The sequence below is a fragment of the Balaenoptera acutorostrata genome, chromosome 10, assembly GCF_949987535.1.
Source record: "Balaenoptera acutorostrata chromosome 10, mBalAcu1.1, whole genome shotgun sequence".
In the NCBI taxonomy this organism is placed as follows: Eukaryota; Metazoa; Chordata; class Mammalia; order Artiodactyla; family Balaenopteridae; genus Balaenoptera; species Balaenoptera acutorostrata.
Genome location: NC_080073.1, coordinates 6529498 through 6548104, shown reverse-complemented (window position 1 = coordinate 6548104; position 18607 = coordinate 6529498). Strand labels below are relative to the sequence as shown.

Genomic DNA, 18607 nt, shown 5'->3' with positions numbered 1-18607 from the left:
GGGTGCCAGTGGAGAGAGTGGAGTTCTCCTAAATGTCAGATAGAAGCAGAGCATCCATTTAGAACTCTGAACACTGGAATTGCTTCAGAATAATCATCAGCCACTTAATAAATCCTGCCCATGTGCTGACTGAGGAGCAGTCTGCTTTATGTACTGCCAGGGGCACGGCAGGGTGCGTGTGGCCAGGTTATAAATGACCCCTAATGACACACCAGTGGCCCAGTCCACTCACCACAGACCAGACAGAGCACAGCCAGCACGTTTAGTCCCATCAAGATGGTCCCACAAATGAAGGCCAAATGTCTGTGATTTTCGTTTGTTCTTATGTTTTACAGGATAACATCCTTTTCCCTAAATTTTGTGAGCATTGGGGGTTAAGCTCCAGAAATATCATTAATCAGGTCCTGGGCATTTTGGATAATTAATCTTCTGCCGTACAACAGAGACAAAAGTGGAAATTATACGATGAAAGCAATAGATTTTAGCCTTCCCAGCTTCATAGACATAAGCTGGTTGATTAGGGGGGTTCATTTTGAAGGAGGAGAATCAAGCATTTGTGTGAAATGCTGAAGATTTATGATAGATTGTGCCTACAAAGCTAAGGGAAGTGGAGATTTTATAGCACTCTTAATTAGCTCTCTGGGCAGGAACCATCAACATTTACTGCTTATTATTATTATTATTATTATTATTATTATTATTATTACTAGTATCCTCTACTGGTCTGTCGTTATATATTTGACTTGCTTTCAACTTCTTTGGATTACAATATATGTGACAGCAAGAAATTGTTTGTATTGATTATATGCCTTGTCGATTGAGCCAGTGGTTGATCTGGGAACGTGGACATCGAAATTTGTGGGGCAGAGTTGTGGGTGGCCTGAGGTGGGTGCCGTCATGGTAGGTGAGGAACAGTGTCTGGATGAGATCATCCAGCCTTCCAGGTTGTGTTGGCAGGACCCATGGACACCACCCCCTGCTTGTTCTTATTTCCTATTGTTCAGGACTGAGTTTAAATCCCTGCTTTGTCACTTACCAACCAAATGACTTAACTTCTCTGAGAGTCACATCTCTAAAAATGGGGAAAATAACACTGAATTTGCATGGCTGTCGTGGGAGTCACATATACAGCCTCATGGTTGATTGCATGACCTTGAAGTCAGACAGGCCTCCTTGTGAATCCCACATCTGCCATTCCTTAGCTGGGCCATCTTAGGTGAGTTAGCCGTGACCTCTCTGACATTCCTCATATCTAAAAAGACGATAATCATAACTATCTGAAGAATGAATGCCTGGTGTGTGGAAGTGATGAATAAAACATAGCAATTTCTATTGTCATGTGTAAAGTACGCAGCATATAGTAGGATTTTATTTGTTCCTTCTTCCTTCCGTCTCCATTTCCCATGTCCTGAACTCCTGTTCATCCTTTATGGGACAACACCTGGATCACCTCCCTGGAGAAGCCCTCTCTGACTACCCCTGAGATTAGCTACTCCCTTCTCTGTGCTCCACCATCCTTTGCGTTCCCCCGATTACACAGTGCATTAGTTATCTACCTACATACACGCCTGTCTTTTCTGTCAGTGGGGAAGCCTCTTGAAACAGGAACTTTCATCCTGTGACTCCCATTCATTCAGGAGTCTAGCTCAGTGCTCGGTACATAGGAGTGCTTAGGGTGTGTGAGTGAATGAGTGAGTAAATAAATAAATGAGTGGAGTGAAGGCCTGAGCCACCAGTGAAAGAAACCCTGCATTGCAAAGGGGTGAGAGGCTCCGGAGTGAGGGAGGGATTAAGATCTTAGGTCCTAGAGCACAGGTTCTTTACTTGAGGAATCTGAGCCTCTGGACCATCCAAAAGCTGGTGCACATATCTGTGAAAGTGCACATTTGGGGGAAAGGGGGAGAGGGTCCATAACTGTCATCAGATTCTCAGAAGTGTCTGTGGCCCCCAAATATTAACAAGTTGCTGCTCTAAATAGATGGAGGAATGAAGTGATTGGAGGAGAGGGTGTGACAAGGGAGAAAAAATAAGACCAGGAGGGGACACTGAGTCCTGAGGACACCTCAGGTAGAACAGAAACTCCTGTGGTCTGTCAAGGTGTTGCTGTTTCCTTCTATGCAGCTCTTGTTCAAGGAAGCTTAGGGAAGATTTCGTTTATTTCACTGCCTTGATTCTTGCACAGAATCCATGGGCTGCAAGGGTCTCTCAGGTTCATTGGGTCCGATCGCTTGCTTCCAAGCAGACCAAGCTGAAATGATTCCAGGAAAACACTGGGTCTTTCCCACCCTAAACAGCTCCCCACCCTCCTCTCCCCCTCCCATTCCCTTTTCTGTTTTCTCCTCTCCTCTCCTCTCCTCTCCTCTCCTCTCCTCTCCTCTCCTCTCCTCTCCTCTCCCCTCCCCTCCCCTCCCCTCCTCTCCTCTCCTCTCCATCTTTGGCTATGAAAACTTGATTTTCATTAAGAGCAGTGATGTTCAAAAATGTGGGTCTTGACCCATTAGTGAATTGTGACATGAATTTAAAGGGTCATGACCAGTTTTTAAAAAATGACACAGTATGATAGAAAATATTAGAGTGCATCACACATGTGAGATGAGCATGAGTTTGTGAAACTTCCTGTTTCAGCTCTATGTGTGTATGAGTTGTGATATCGTATGTATTTCTTTCTTCCGTTCTGGTCAAACAGAGATTGGAAAGCACTGATACAGCACCGCTGTGGGCTCTCAGTAGATGCTCACTGCAAGACCCAGCCTCGAGGGTGTGGGTGCGAGAACAGGCTGTGTCAGGGCTCACTTCTTACCGCTGCGCTGGGTGGCCCTTTGCTGCCAGCAAGAAGCTAGGGGCCTGCCACGTTGCCTGCCACCGTCACTCCTTCTTGATTCTCTCCTCTCCTCTCCTGGCAGGTGGTGTATGTCACCGCGACATTCCCCTACGTCATGCTTCTGATCCTGCTAATCCGGGGGGTCACGCTGCCCGGGGCCTCCGAAGGCATCAAGTTCTACCTATACCCCGACCTCTCCCGGCTCTCCGACCCACAGGTAAGAGTCGCTGGCTCCGTGCACAGCCGCCCTCCACCTCTGGGAAGCCTTCTACATGGAGACTACACAGACGACCCATTGAGGGAAGTCTGTGGCCCCTTCTCAGTATAATACTTTTCAATGCATGAATTACATGCACAGGGAATCAAGTACATTGAAATACAATCACCAAAACATGAAAAAAAAGACAGATTTATGACATGGTAATGTAGCAAGATCCAGCATGAGGTGAATAATTTCCATGATTTCAAAGCAGTGGTGAGCATACATGATATTTGGAGAACTCTGTACCGTGATATGAAAATATCTGGGATTTCTACCCATTACAGTACTGTGGTCTGTTGCCTGCCTTTGTAATTGAAGGAAATGCTACATTTCAGTTAGAGGTCATTTAAAATAAAAATACACAATTTTCTCCACCTAAGAACACAGATCTCTGCAGGCGTGCTTCTCTGAGAGAAACTGGGTCTTTGTTGCTGATTTTCTTTGCGGGGGTAGGTCACAGAAACAAAATAACTGGTGACCTGGCTAAGCTGTTAGTTGTCTTTGGAAAGGCTTCAGCCGTTCTGAATTCTGGGTAGAACTGTTTATGCCGAAGCCTCTCCAGGTGGGTAGGGGTGGTGTGCCTGGGGAGCGTGTTAGACAAGAGATGAACGCAGCGTCTTAGGGGCCCAGGTCTTCTCAACCTCCACTACTTGTTAGAAACTCCTGGGGAGCTTTTGAAAATCCTGATTCCCACCCAGAGCACAACCCAAACCATTTAAAACAAACTCTCTGGGGGTGGGTCTCAGGTCTCAGTATCTTTTAAAGGCCCCCTGGAAATTCCAATGTGTGAAATAACATACTCAACAGATATCTTAGTGGGTGAAGAGGCGCTCGTTTTTCTATGAAAACAAACACAGATCGTGCAGTAGAGTGTGGAATCTGCCTTCCGCTGATCACGAGGCTTGCAAGAGATGTCAAGTCTTCCGTCTCTGGCTTGCGGCTGCCCCCTATTAGGAGAATGGGGGTGTGAGGAGTGCTGGTTCGCGCAGCTCAGGTGTAGCTCATTACGGTGGGTTAAAGTGGACGGTGGCTGGGCCCGTGTGCTCGTTTCTGTCTCAGTTTGCCCCACCGTGAGGGCCCCGAGGCTTAGGCCCCAACAGCAGCAGCCTGAGTTGCAAGCAGAATCCCTAGGAAGAAGGAAATGAGCTCCTGACGGTTCGCTTCACTGACTCCAACCTCTGATGCCAAAGGCTCAGTTGAAGAAGCGGTTTTGGAAAACAGATTTCCAAAATCACTGGTCTGTGCATTTTTGTTAGGTCCACAAATTCTGCCTTGATCCAGGATGGCCGTCCTGTTCTCTGCTCTGCCCGCCGGCTTCCTTCTGGTCCTCAGGGCTGGCCAGTCCCGAGCATCTCCCAGAGTTTCCAAACCTGGCTGATCCTCAGAACACCTGGCGCATGCTGAAATGCATTTTCTCAGGGGGCTGAGATGGCACCTGGGCATCTGTATTATTAAGAAGCTTCAGGGGCTTCCCTGGTGGCGCAGTGGTTGAGAATCTGCCTGCTAATGCAGGGGACACGGGTTCAAGCCCTGGTCTGGGAAGATCCCACATGCCACGGAGGAGCTGGGCCCGTGAGCCACAGCTGCTGAGCCTGCGCGTCTGGAGCCTGTGTCCCGCAATGGTAGGGGCCGCGATAGTGAAAGGCCGGCGCACTGCGATGAAGAGCGGTCCCCGCACCGCGATGAAGAGTGGCCCCCACTTGCCGCAACTAGAGAAAGCCCTCGCACGAACCGAAGACCCAGCACAGCCAAAAATAAATAAATAAATAAATAAATAAATAAAACTTAAAAAAAAAAAAGAAGCTTCAGAGGCCGTTCTGATGATCAGAAAAGTTTGCAAAAACCCAACTGATAACCTACAACGTTGGAGCCCTACACATAGACACGTGTGCACACACAGACACACCCACCTCCACACGCAGAACAGAAGTGAGGCCAGGCGGTTCACCATTCAGACCACCTGCCCTAATCATCCCAGTTTCCTACCGGATCTTTCCTTTAGGCCTCTGGGTCCCAGGCCAGGACATATCTGCAAGGCTGTTCTATGGAGCGGCTGCTTGGAGTGGTGGAAAGCACACAGGGCTGGGAGTCAGGACATGGATTCTTCCTCTGGTTCTGCCACTGGTCCTGAGTGACCTTCGACAAGTTCCTTCTCTCTTTCTCCTTCTTGGCCTCAGTTCCCCGCTGATGACATGAAAGGGTGAATTCAGTCAATGGTTTTCAAAGTAGATTTGGAGAGCCCTGAGTCTTCCATGAGCATGAGTCGGCAAACTATGACCTGCACGCCAAATTCAGCACTCTGCCCATTTTTATTTATTTATTTATTTATTTATTTATTTATTTATGGCTGTGTTGGGTCTTCATTTCTGTGTGAGGGCTTTTTCTAGTTGCGGCAAGTGGGGGCCACTCTTCATCGCGGTGCGCGGGCCTCTCACTATCGTGGCCTCTCTTGTTGCGGAGCACAGGCTCCAGACGTGCAGGCTCAGCAATTGTGGCTCATGGGCCTAGTCGCTCTGTGGCGTGTGGGATCTTGCCAGACCAGGGCTCGAACCCGTGTCCCCTGCATTGGCAGGCAGATTCTCAACCACTGCGCCACCAGAGAAGCCCTCTCTGCCCATTTTTATAAATAAGGTCTATTGGAACATGGCCATGGTATTTTTTTTTTTTTAACATATTGTCTGTGGCTCTTCAAAGGCATAACTCAAAGACAGAACTGGGTAGTTGAGGCAGAAACCATATGACCCCCTGTATCAAGGGTTCCAAGACCTCCCCCCATCACCACCCCACATTCGGTGATTTATTAGAAGGACTTGCAAAACGTAGAAGAAGTTGTTCTCTCGGATTTGGTTTATTTCCATCATCAGTGGGAGAAAAAGACACATCAGGCAGAGTCTGGAGGACCCCACACCAGGCGTAGAGCGGTCTCTCCCCTTCCTGCCGGGGGAGGCTGCACAGGGCGTCCTCCTTCTTCCAGTATCGAAATGCGGCAGCACGTGCGCAGCACTTCTGCCCAGAGGAGACTGCTCCGGACTTGGAGTCCGGGTTTTTAACGGGGGCATTTTATTAAATGCATGATCGATCACAGTCCTCTGGATTCCAGACCCCCAGCAGGAAAGCAGGCATTCACTGCAAATGGCATTGCTTGTATAGACAGTCCAGGCAGGCTGGTCCACCAGAATCGAGTGCCCCAGGCATACGGACAACCGCATCACTTGGCATCACAGGGAATGTCGTAGCGGAGTTCCCCGACACCAGGGCAAACCATGCCTCCTGGAGAGCAGCATCAGGCCTGCTATGGGAACTCTTTCCTGCACACCTGCAAAACATTAAATATTTACTGTTTGGCCTTTTCTCGAGAAAGTCTGCTGACCCCTGAGTTGAAGAACCTTCAGACACATGTGAGGGGAAGGTTGATGGGCTCCGACCCCCACCTGATCCCCCCACTCCATCCTTGTTGCCCTCTGCCTCTACTGCCACCAGCATCATTCAGGCCACCACCATCTCCCATTTGACAACTACAGAAGCCTCCTAACTGGTCTTCCAGAAGTGGCTCTTAACCCCTCTAGGTTATTCCCCACCCAGCAGCAGAGTGATCTTTTTGAAATATAAATCTGATGGGCACCTCTTTGTTTAAATCCATTCTGAGGTTCCCTGTGGTCTTTGGAATAAGATCCAAGTGGAGGGGCCTCTAAGGTCCTCCATGAGCTGCCTCCTTGCTGCATCCCCCATCACTCTCCTCCTCTATCATTCCAGACCTTAGAATTCCAAATTTTGGGCTCCTTTCTGCCCCAGGACCTTCGCACATGCTGTTTCTCCACTGGGAACACTCTTTCTCCCCGAGACCCTCCTTCCCCACCTTGCCTGAACAACATGCAGTCACCCTTTAGGATTCAGTTTAAACATTATTTGGTCAGGCAAGTCTGTCCCAACTGCCAACCATGCACCCCTGGACTGACTTTCCAAAGCACTTATCATGTTTGCAGTGAAATAATCACATATATATGTCATATATATGTATGACCTGTATGGTTTATTTATTTTCCATTTATTTGCAACAGATATTTACTGAGTGCCTACTTTGTGTCAGAGATTATCATAGGTATTAGGCATATGGAATTAGACAGTGGACAAAGCAGTGATCCCCGCCCCATGGAATTTATATTCTGGTTGGGGAAGAAGGCAGTAAACAAAATCAAGTAAAAGATGCCATCCATTAGATGGTGGCAAGAACCATGGAGACAAAGTATGGACGTGGGGAAAGAGTGCTGGGGAAAAGGGCTGTGATTCCCAACAGGTGGCCAGGAAGGGCCTCTCTAAGAAGGCACCTTGGAAGCTAGGTCTGTATCTGCCTTGCCCACCAGTGTGTCCCTAGGCCCTGGATAGCTCAGTGCCTGGTACATAATAGCTCAGTAAATGTTTGCTGAATGAATAGAAGAGCCAGAGCTATTTTGGTTTTTAAAGAAAGATTTTGTTGCTTTAGCAAGAAGTCTAAAAACCTCCAGCTCACCAGATCTGTGAGCTGTAATGTTTTTTGTTTCTCTCTCAGTAATGGCCAGAAAATGGATACGTTTGTGTGTGTCTCCACCAAAAAGCAATAGTCATAGCTGATTGTCTGGGACAGAGATGCGGATAGTGACCCCAAAGGGAAAGGAAAACAAAACTCCAGGTAGCTAGTGTTTTTTGGAAGCTGGGGTGTGTTGCAGGAGGGGCTCAGCATGGCTGGAAAGGGAGGTGGGAGCAGCCCTGAATCTGCTCTTGATCTGCTCTGGGGGCTGAAAGGCAGGCAGTGGAGTGTACAGTCATGATGAGTCTGCATAAGGGTTTTGATGGCTCCTCAAACTTTGGAGGCTGGTGCATCGCGCAAAGCTTGTCTCCTTGTGGGGAGGGAGGGCAGCATGTGAGCAGGTCAGTAGAATCGCAATGCCCCAGCTGGAATGTCTACTCGACAGATAGAGAGATCCAGGTCAGAGAGGCTGAGCCACTTGCCTGTGGCCACACAGCAGCTTAGCAACCCAGTGAAGACTTAGAGCCCAGGGTTCCTGGGTTCTGGGAAGGACAACTCCTAAATGAAGGGAGGTGACGTCTTAAGAAGAAAACAGGTCCACACCACCCAGTTACAACTGTTCCCATTTGTACATATTCCAGACCATGAAGAAGCAGAGGCCACTGGTTTTGATTCCTACTCTCCCGTTATTGGAGATGTGGCCTCAAGCTAGGTTCCTCCCCTCTCTGGGGTGAGTCCCCTCTTCTCTAGAATGAGGATCCCAGGCTGTACTTGCCTGCCCCATCAGATGACCATGAAGGTCTAGGATGATGACCCAGCCGTGGAGGAATATTCTTTTCCTTTTATAGTTATGTACTTATTTTAATGTGCATTAGAAAAAAATCTGGGATATCAACCAAATCAAAATACACACACACACACACACACACAGAGTTGACCCTTGAACAACACGGGTTTGAACTGTGTGGGTCCACTTATACATGGATTTTTTTTTTTTTTCAGTAAATGCTACAGTACAATGTGTGGTTGGTTGAATCCCCGGATGCAGAGCCCCCGATACAGAGGGCCGACTACAGGACTTGAGCATCTGCAGATTTTGGTTTCTGTGTCAAGTCCTGGAGCCAGTCTTCTGAAGATACTAAAATCCACAAATCCTCAAGTCCCTTACTGTTGGCCCTCCATATCCACAGGTTCTGCATCTGCAGATTGAACCAACCACAAACCATGTAGTATTTTCCATCTGCAATTGGTTGAATCCAAGGATGTGGAACCTGTGAATACAGAGGCCCGACAGTGTACACACTCACATGTATATATGTGACACCCCTCCCCACAACCTCACACACATACTCTGAAGGGTAATTTGGCAAGAACTTTGAAAACCAGAAGTGAGCACAGGCTGCCACCCAGAACATCCCTTATGCATGTGCATAAGGAGACATGCATGTAGAGGTTTGCTAAAAAAAAAAAAAAAAAAGAAATATTTTATCATAGGAAACATTGGAAATAAATATCCATCAAATAATGACTGGTAAAAATATATGTGTGTGTGTGTGTGTATATATGCATGATAAAATAAACAAGGTTAATTTTTTTTTATTTTGCAAATTATGTTTATTATTTTGTCATAACATTCTTTTTTTTAACATCTTTATTGGAGCCTAATTGCTTTACAGTGTTGTGTTAGTAAGGCAGTATTAAATAAATATTAGAACAAACATGGACATGGCAAAAATAGTGCAAGTGAAAGATGGTTGGCTGAAGTCTGGGCCACAGCCGGGGCTGGAGGGACATCTGGGTAGCATTAGGACTTTAGGTGGCCACACGCTCCCGCTGAACACAAGAGGCCAGCTCTCACAGTTAGAGAAAGTGGGTCGGAGAGCTGCTGGCTGGAAATATTTTATCAGGAGGTCAGTAAAAGCCTCGGTCTTGTGTCTCTTGGTAGTGTTCGCCTTTTAGCAAGTCCTGATTTTTTTTTTTCTGAATAATCATCTTAAGTTAGTTTCCCATTTGTACTTCAAATTGCACCAAGAAGGAAAGTTCCTGGAAAGTGTCACTCGGTCTAGTTGTTTGGCTGCTCTCGGAGTGTGAACACACTTGTTTCGTGGGGATGATCTAGAAGTTGCAGTGTTCAGGCTGTGAGGGACTCAAGGGTTGATTCTGGAGCCACCTGGGTGGAGAGCTGGGAAGGAGAGGTGATGGGGGCAGGTGAGCCGCTGGGAGGTCATTGGTCCTCTGGGCTGTTCCATCCGGTCCCTGGGGAGTGGGGGGTGGTCAGTGACCTCAGGTGCACTGAGGGGTCAGCAGGGGGTGAAGTGAGTGCTTGGTTGGGAGTCCTTCCTGATCTGCAGACCCAACGAGGACAGGCGTCCCGATAGTCCTGTGTACCACTCATCTGTCACCAGAGCCTGGCAAAGCTGCACCTTACGTTATTCCAGATGCTCGTTGCATGAATCTATGTGCCGGACATCAGTGTGTAGAATGAGTAAGACCCCCCCTTCCCCGCAGGGGGCCCACAGTCTGGCGTAAGAGGGCAGAGTCACCCCTCCTCGCCTGAGTTCCTCTCCCTGTAAGAAGAGGGGAGAGGGACTGGGCGAGATCACAGCTTCCCGTCCTTCCTTCCAGTCAGTTGAGAAGAATGTGACAGCTTGTTACTGATAACCATCCTTGCGCCAAAGCCAGCGAATGATTCAGCCTTTTATACGTACATCCAAGGGGATGGGAAGCGGCTGCACTCTTGCCATGCCTTTCCCTCTCATGCCTTCCAGAAGCTTACTTGGTGGGGGCCTCAGGGGCAGGGGGTGCTGATGGCTGAGGCTGCACGCGTTAGAACCCCCAAGTCTCCTGGTCTCTCCTGCAGCCTGAGGCACCGGCCCTGTCCTGGGGCTCCAGTGATAACTGGGGGGCTGCACATTACCATCAGAGCTTCACTTCTCTGCAGACATGTTGGGGGTTCCCTGAAGTCTGGGGCCTGGGATGGGAGGGGTGGTGCCCATGCAGGTCATCAAGGGGAGAGGAGGCAGTGACCCACAGGAGAAAGACGGTCCCCAGGATGCCTTCCCGCCCCGTACGACTCTCTTCTCCCGGCATCCCGACCAGAATGATGAGGAGCTCAGATGCAGCCCTGCAGCCTCCCCAGGATCCAGCATCTCCGTTAATTCCAGGTCCGGGCCCAGCTCCCCTTCCCTCCTGCTTACAAGGGGCTCAGACACGCCTATTTGCTGTGTCATTTACATTTACAAAGGGACACAGGGGGCCTGACTGGTGCAAAGCTCTGGACCCCTGCTCCGCGGGGCCTTGGACAAGGGAAAATTCCCTTTGAGGGACGCTTCTGGCCCCTCTGGGCTCGTGTGGCAGGGATTCTCCATCAAAACTGATTGTTGGGCCGGGTCGGGGAACATTCACAACAGCTGCCTCTTCCTGTCTCCCAGCTAGTGAAGCAGGAGAGAGAACTCCAGAAAGCGAAAGTAGGTAAAGAGCTAAGTGGTGGGAGCCTGGGAGCTGGGAGAACACCTTCCTCACAGGAAAACGCGGGGTCGAGAGAGCCATGGAAGTTGTTTCCAGGTCTAAAAGGCAGTAGTGTCCATGAGGGCTTCCCGACCACCTGGTTTAAAACCGCAGCCCCCTGCCACCCTCCACGCATTCTGCCCACCTTCCCGGCTTTGGTTTCTCCTTGACTCTCGCTAGAATTCAGACGTCGTTCATTGTGTATCACTGTCCTCCACACGCTACAGTGTAGGCTCCGTGAGCGAGCGCAGGTGACCCATCTGTTTCGTTCGCTGTAGAACTCCAGCCCCCAGAACTGTGCCTGCCCCACAGTAGGCACTTGATAAATAGTTTTTGAATGAGTGAAGGAAGGACGATTCCAGCCAGAGCCTGTGTGACTTTGCATTATGGTGACATAGCATACATTGTGGTTGGGGGTCTGCTCTCCAGAGAAAGGGGTTTTCAGTGCAGTGGAATCTGGTGTCGAGGGAAGGAAATTTGAGACAGTACTGCCCTTGAGCTGCTGGGCGGCCTTCAGCCCATCCCTTTACTTCTCTGGGCTCAAGGCGCTCACCTGTCCGTCCAGGTATGAATATCTACTGCATAGAGTAGCCGTGAAGCCAGTGTGCCTGGGAATGCAAACACACTTCTAGTTTTCAGTTTGGGCACCCGGCACATAGGAGGGCGCCGGGAAGTCGGCGGTGTTCCTCGTTCTGTGTCCACGCCACTGGCGCTGGCCAGGGCAAGCCTGGGCCTCACAGCCCAAAGGGGAGGCCTTGAACTCAGAACCGAGAGCTTTTATCATGGGTCCAGTAAATTAAGTTTCTCATCAAGCCCTTGAAGCTACACAGCAATTCGCCGCCTTTGTCCCCTGGCAATTTGCATTCCGTGGTCCGTTATAACTTTCTAAACATCTATTTGTCTTCTCTGTCAGCCCTGTGTTCTCTCTGAAGTGTGAAGTGCTACCACTCCATTTTTTTTCCCCTCAAATTTTTATTTTCTGCCTTTTCAGTCTTTGGGGAGCGGAGGGGCTCTTGCAGGAAATCACATTTTCCCTGCCCCAGATTCCTGCCACTCTCGCTCTTCATTGTGTTTCAAGTGTGTGTTTTCAGGGCAAGAATAGAAAAGCCTGTCACAGATCCAAGTCGTGGGGTCTGCTTTCCCAGGGCGTGTACAAGTTCCCCAAGTCAGCCTCCTCTCCGGAGGGAACTGGAGCCTGTAGCTAAGGTGTCAGATCCTGGGGATGGGGTCCAAGGATGCCCAAACAGTGAGAGCCCGTAGAACACCAAATCTATCCCCCTCCCCACCCCAAAGGAGGACAAATCAGGGAAAACAAGACCCTGGTTTAAAACCCTACCTGCTTACCCAGCTGGGACGAAGTGAGAGAATGGCATGGACTTATATATACTCCCAAATGTAAAATAGATAACTAGTGGGAAGCAGCCGCATAGCACAGGGAGATCAGCTCGGTGCTTTGTGACCACCTAGAGGGGTGGGATAGGGAGGGTGGGAGGGAGACGCAAGAGGGAAGAGATATGGGGATATATGTATATGTATAGCTGATTCACTTTGTTATACAGCAGAAACTAACACACCATTGTAAAGTAATTATACTCCAGTAAAGATGTTAGAAAGAAAGAAAGAAAGAAAGGAATAAAGGAAGGAAGGGAGGGAGGGAGGGAGGAAAGGAGGGAAGGAAGGAAGGAAGGAAGGAAGAAAGAAAGAAAGAAAGAAAGAAGAAGACCCTACCTGATGAACCTCAGGGATGGGACCATGGAATTGCTGCCACCTGTTGGCAGTGTACTCTGATTCCAGGCAGGGACCCAAGGGAAAATGGGCCTCTTGGCTGTTGGACGTTCAAACCAATATTTACAAAATTGATATCGACTTAGAGACATTGGATGTGTTTTGCAAAAGATTACAAACCTCACTGACATGGGGGTTGCAAACCTCACACCATGGGACTGAAAATCCCCCAAGGTCTCCTTTCGGTACATTTGATTCTGGGTTAGGGTCACTGCTCCACCATGCTGGTTTGTTTTCCTCTCAGTACCAAGCAGGGCGATGCAGAATCAGATCACACGTTGTTCTTATCTTCAAGGAGATGACAGTCTCTTAGGAAAGACACACAATAACAATAAAGTCAGTGGTGAAGGGCTGTGCAGCGGTTGAAATTCACCTGACACAGGTGTGCTCCTCCAGTCATCAGGTAAACTCCTCTGGAATTAGAGATGTGTTATTGATCTAACATCATGGACACTTAAAGATAGTGAATGTTTCTTTCTTTACTGCTTGAAATTCCTTAAGAATTGCCTGCTGTTAGAATCAGAATTCCTGTACACGCCAGTGAGATTCTGTACATCGCTGGGCGCCCACTAAATTCTTCCAGCCACAGGTTTACTCAAGGTGAAGGTTTGTACTTTTTAGTTTTCAGCGGTTTTAGTAGCACCTTATTAATCTGCAGTCGTGGTGGTTGAAGAGCTGCTCAGGTATCCATAAGAGTAGTGATACTCGTTACTGCTTATCATTTCTTGATGGCTGACTCTATGTCAGTTACTGTGCTTTACAAACTTGTCATTTAATTTATCCAATTCACTCAATCAGCCGATAGTCAGATGTTGAAAATTATTCTGTTCCAGACTCAGGAGCTAAGTGCTATATATAAGTACCTTAAATTCTGATGACCAATAAGATAAGTCCTTAGATTCTGTGCCTGAGGAATAGTCCTATCTTATAGGACCTGAGAATTTTAAAACCCATGACCTAAAGGTTTTCAGATGAGGAGTCAGGGCTCCAAGAGGTTAAAGCACTAGCGTCTTGCTTACACAGCTAGCACTTGAACCCAGGTGAGTCTGACTCGGCCATGTAAAGGATTCAGTGCTGAAACTCTCTGTCATATCTGATTTTTCTGGGCTCACTCTCTCTCTGCCCAGCACTGGGCTGACAGTCCTGGTTCTGGGGTCTTTGAGCATCCCAGACCTATGTGACTATTTTGCAGGAATCCTAGAATCTCAGCATTGGGTGAGATTCCCACCCGAGATGCCCAGTGCAGGAATCCCCTCTGTAGTAACCTGGTCAGCCACTGATTGGCCCCTCCTGTGACATGGAAGCCCCTCACCTCTACTTTGGGCCAGTTTTCTACTCACCTGGGTTCCAATGTTGAGATATTCATTTATTCTTTCACTTGCTTATTCTTTCTTGACTCATCTGCTCTAAGTTGTCAGTCCCCCACTTTGAGAGTACCCACCAGGGTTGAACACACTAATTTAAATGGAGCCAAAACTACTGAGGCACAAGCCAGCCTCCTCTGGGCTAATAGAATAGCCTCCAAGATGGGCCCCATCCTCCAAGGTGGGCCTCTTACTCACTTACTCACTCTCTTCCTCACACAGCAGACCCAGGGAGCTCTGAAAAAGGAATCCTGGATCATGCAACTTCCTGATGTTGTTCTTCAAATGTATTTTCCTTTAATGCTTTGAATATATCTATAATAACTACTTTACAGTCTTTGCTAAATCTGACATCTTTTAGGATATAGATCATGGTTTTCTGGTTTTTTGTTTTGTTTTGTTTTTTTGCATGTCTGGTAGTTTTTGACTGAATATTGTGAATAATATGTTGTACACACTCTGGATTTTGTTATCTTCCTCTGCAGGGTGTTGTTTTTTTTCTTTTAATAAGTAGTTCCATTGCTGGCTGATCGCCTTAAACTTATATAGGTTCAACTTTGTTTTTTAGTGTGGATCTGTGGAAATCCCAAGCTGTTTCCCAAGCTCCTCTAATTTAATAGGACTGGATAGGACTTAATGGGATTCTGAACTCTGTCTCCCCTGTAGATCTTGCCAGGGCTTGGCTTTAGGCTTTATTAGGATGGAGCTACAGTAGTGATTACTCTAGAGTGATGGTTCTCAACCAGGGAAATTTTGCCTCCCAGGAGACACTTGGAAATGTCTGCAAACAGTGTTGATTGTTACAACTTGGGGGGTTACTGGCATCTAGTGAGTAGAGGCCAGGGAGGCTGTTAAACATTCTACAATGCACAGGACAGCCCCTGCAACAAAGAATTACGGGTCCCAAATGTCCATAGTGCCACAGTGTAGAAACCCTGCTTTAGGACATGGTTCTTCCCCCTAACGGAAGGTCTTCCTGTGTCTCAGCCAGGTACCAAGGGTGAATACTTGGTGTTGGCCAGATCTGTCTACTCGGGCAGGGAGGGAGCCCCGATCCCCTGGCGCTGCTCTTTTCCCTGGCAGCGTCTGGCCTCTAGTGTCTCTGTTGCATTTTCACCCCCAAGTGGTGCTATCTGGGAAGTCTTGGTGGTCTCACCCTGGATGTTTACATCAGCCACGGCCTCGTGGGAACCTCCACATGGACACCTGGGGCATCCGCTCTGCACGGTTCCCCCTTTCCTGTGCCCCACACTGTAGATTCCAGCTATCTCAGCTGCCCTGCTCTCTGGCCCTGCCTGTTCAGCTTGACGGGACTGTGTGTTCTGCTTGGCTCTAGTTCTTGTCCCCAGGCAGAGGGCTCAGCACACCCCTCTTGGATCTTCCCATCTCTCAGGGGTAGCAGTCTTGCCCTGCATGTTATCTACTGCCTGAAAATGGTTATATTTTTGTCTGCTCTGATAGTTGCTTATGGCAGGAGGGCCATTCCTTACCAGTCACTCAGTCAGGACCAGAAGCAGAAGTCTGACTCTCCTGCTTACAAGCCCTAGCAGCTTCCCCTTGCACTAGGATTAAAATCCAGACTACTCACCATGGCCGAGGCTGAGGAGCCCTCCGTGGCCTGGTCCCGTGTCCCACATGGTCCTGGGCATCCCAGGCTCTTTCCTACCACAGACCCTGTCTGTCTGGACCACTGCCCCATCAGATATTTCCATGTCCAGCTCCCTCTCACCCTACAGGTCTCCGCTCCAAAGTCATCTCTGATCAGCTGAGCTCAAACATCCCCACTAAACCCCGTGACTTTAACCAAGCCCCTGTTTTATTTTATTCATGGGGCTGATGGCTCTCTGAAGCAATCGCGTGTTCATTTGTTGAAGGCTCACTGTTAGCCTTCCTCAATTAGAATGTGGACTCCCTGGCACCTGGCACAGAGTCTAGCATATGTTAGGCTCCCAGTCAATACTGGATGAGTAGGTGGGTGCATGGGTGAGTGGGTGGGTGGATGTCATATGGTGGTTTAGATGAAGGACTGCTAACAGAGGAGAACAAAATTATTTCCAATTATATGTCCCAGAGAAGATTTTATGAAAAAGGTAGCCTTTCATTTCATCCTTGAAGGATGGGGAAGGGAAGGCTATCTGGAGATAAGCAAAGACCAGAAAGTCTACATATATGAAGGAAATGGTAAGTAGTTCAGTGTGGCTACAGGATAGCTTTTATAACAGGGAATCACAGGAAATAAGGTTGAGACAGTAGACTGAGACCCCTCCATTTGGGAACATCATGTGTCAAGCCCAGAGAGCTGAAGATTTCATCCAGTGGTCAGTAGGGAGCTGTTGAGCATTTCGGGGCAAGAGGTTGACTGGCATGAACAAAGCTGTAACGTCAGAAGATTATGCTGACAAGAGAGGCTCAGCAGAGCTTGCCATCAGAGAGCTTTAGAGTCAAACGGAGCTGCATTTGAGTGTCTGCCTCTCCCTCACCCACTGTGTGACCTTGAGCAAGTGACTCACTCTCTCTGAGACTCAGTTTCCTCTCTTGTAAGCCTCTAGCAGGCAGGGTCCCATCTTTAACTCGCCTCCTGCCCCCTCGTAGATGTGGTAAGATTATATGAAACAGCACAGGGGAACTTCTTCAGGTGCATAGAAAGAGCGAGAAAATAGAGTATGTTTGGAGGTGAAGAGGGAAGAAGCAGAGATACGTACCAGATGACCTTGATCTGGGGGAGAGGGGAAGCTTTGCCATGTCCTAGAGGATATGAGAAGCAGCCCTCCAGCTGTGATGTCACAGGTGTATGGGCAGGTGTGGCTGGAGTTAGTGCCATTGTGTGAGTTTGTCTAGCTACTTGCAGAAGCCCGAGAGGCACTATAGAGAAAAGAGACCGATGTCAGCAAACATTCAGGATGCACCTACTGTGTGCAAGTCCTGCCCATGGGGTGGAAGTATGAGGGATGAATCAGGCACTGGTTTTACCCTTGAGATGTCACCGGGAGTGGCCACAGCTGGGGCTGGTGAGAGCCACAGAGAGTGAGGACTCCAGCTCTACAGCACAGGAGAGGAACAGCTGCAAGCCCGTCTCCAGGGGTTCTTAGGCCAATGTTTTAGAATTCCAGTCTTTTTTTTTTTTTAAGAAATTCACGTTCTTTTATTTATTTATTTATTTATTTATGACTGTGTTGAGTCTTCGTTTCTGTGCGAGGGCTTTCTCCAGTTGAGGCAAGTGGGGACCACTCTTCATCGCGGTGCGCGGGCCTCTCACCATCGCGGCCTCTCTTGTTGCGGAGCACAGGCTCCAGACGCGCAGGCTCAGTAATTGTGGCTCATGGGCCCAGTTGCTCCGTGGCATGTGGGATCTTCCCAGACCAGGGCTCGAACCCATGTCCCCTGCATTGGCAGGCAGATTCTCAACCACTGCGCCACCAGGGAAGCCCTAGAATTCCAGTCTTATGTTTATTCATCCGGCAAGTATCACTGAACACATACTGTATGCCAGGTGTTGCGCCTGGTCTTTGCTTTGAAAATGAATCAACAGAAATGTACAAAGTATCCACTCTTGCCAGACATTTGCTGGGCTCTGTGGGAGTGGGGTGGAGGGGGTGGATGAGCGATGTATTCTAGGACAGGAGTTTTTTCATTGGGGGAGGGTCTTTGGCCACCCCTCCCCAAAGTTAGACATAAAATATTGTATATTAAGCATGTTCTTTTTCAATTAATAAACTTTTTTAAAGCAGGTTTAGCTTTACAGAAAAATTAAGCAGAAAATACAGAGTTCCCATATATCTCCTCTCCTCTGGTCCCACTTTTCCCTATTATTAACATCCTATATTTCTGTGGTGCATTTGTTAAAATTGTTGAGGCAGTATTGACACATTATTATTGCAGTATTTACTAAATAAGTCCATTGTTTACATTAGGGCGCACTGTTTGTGTTGTGCAGGCTGTGGGTTTTGACAAATGCATCATGTCATGTATCCAGCATTAGGGTATCAAACAGGAAGGACAGTTTCACTGCCTTAAACTTGCTCTACCTAGTCAGCCCTCTTCCTTCCTCACCAAACCCCTGCCAACCACTGATCTTTACTGTTTCCATAGTTTTGCCTTTTCCAGAATGCCGTACATTATGTAACCTTTTCAGATTGGCTTCTTTCACTTAATAATATACATTTAAGGTTCCTGCATGTCTTTTTGTGTCGTGATAGCTCTTTTCTTTTTATCCCTGAATAATATTCTGTTGTCTGGATGAAGCACAATTTGTTTATCCTTTCACCTATTGATGGACATCTTGGGTACTTCCAAGTTTGATCATTGTGAATAAAGCTGCTATGAATATCTGTGGGCAGGTATTTCATTAGCATCTTTTTCTTAAA

The 18607-nt window shown here is 48.1% G+C and overlaps 1 protein-coding gene across 1 annotated transcript in view; it reads left to right on the top strand.

Annotated features, from left to right (window-relative positions):
* The window catches only part of SLC6A11 (solute carrier family 6 member 11), a 124265-nt gene that overhangs the window by 51878 nt on the left and 53780 nt on the right, over positions 1 to 18607 (top strand). The window contains exon 6 of the mRNA XM_057555651.1: positions 2904 to 3038. Within this exon, the coding sequence (XP_057411634.1) occupies positions 2904 to 3038 (135 nt within the window). The remainder of the gene's footprint in view (positions 1 to 2903; positions 3039 to 18607) is intronic.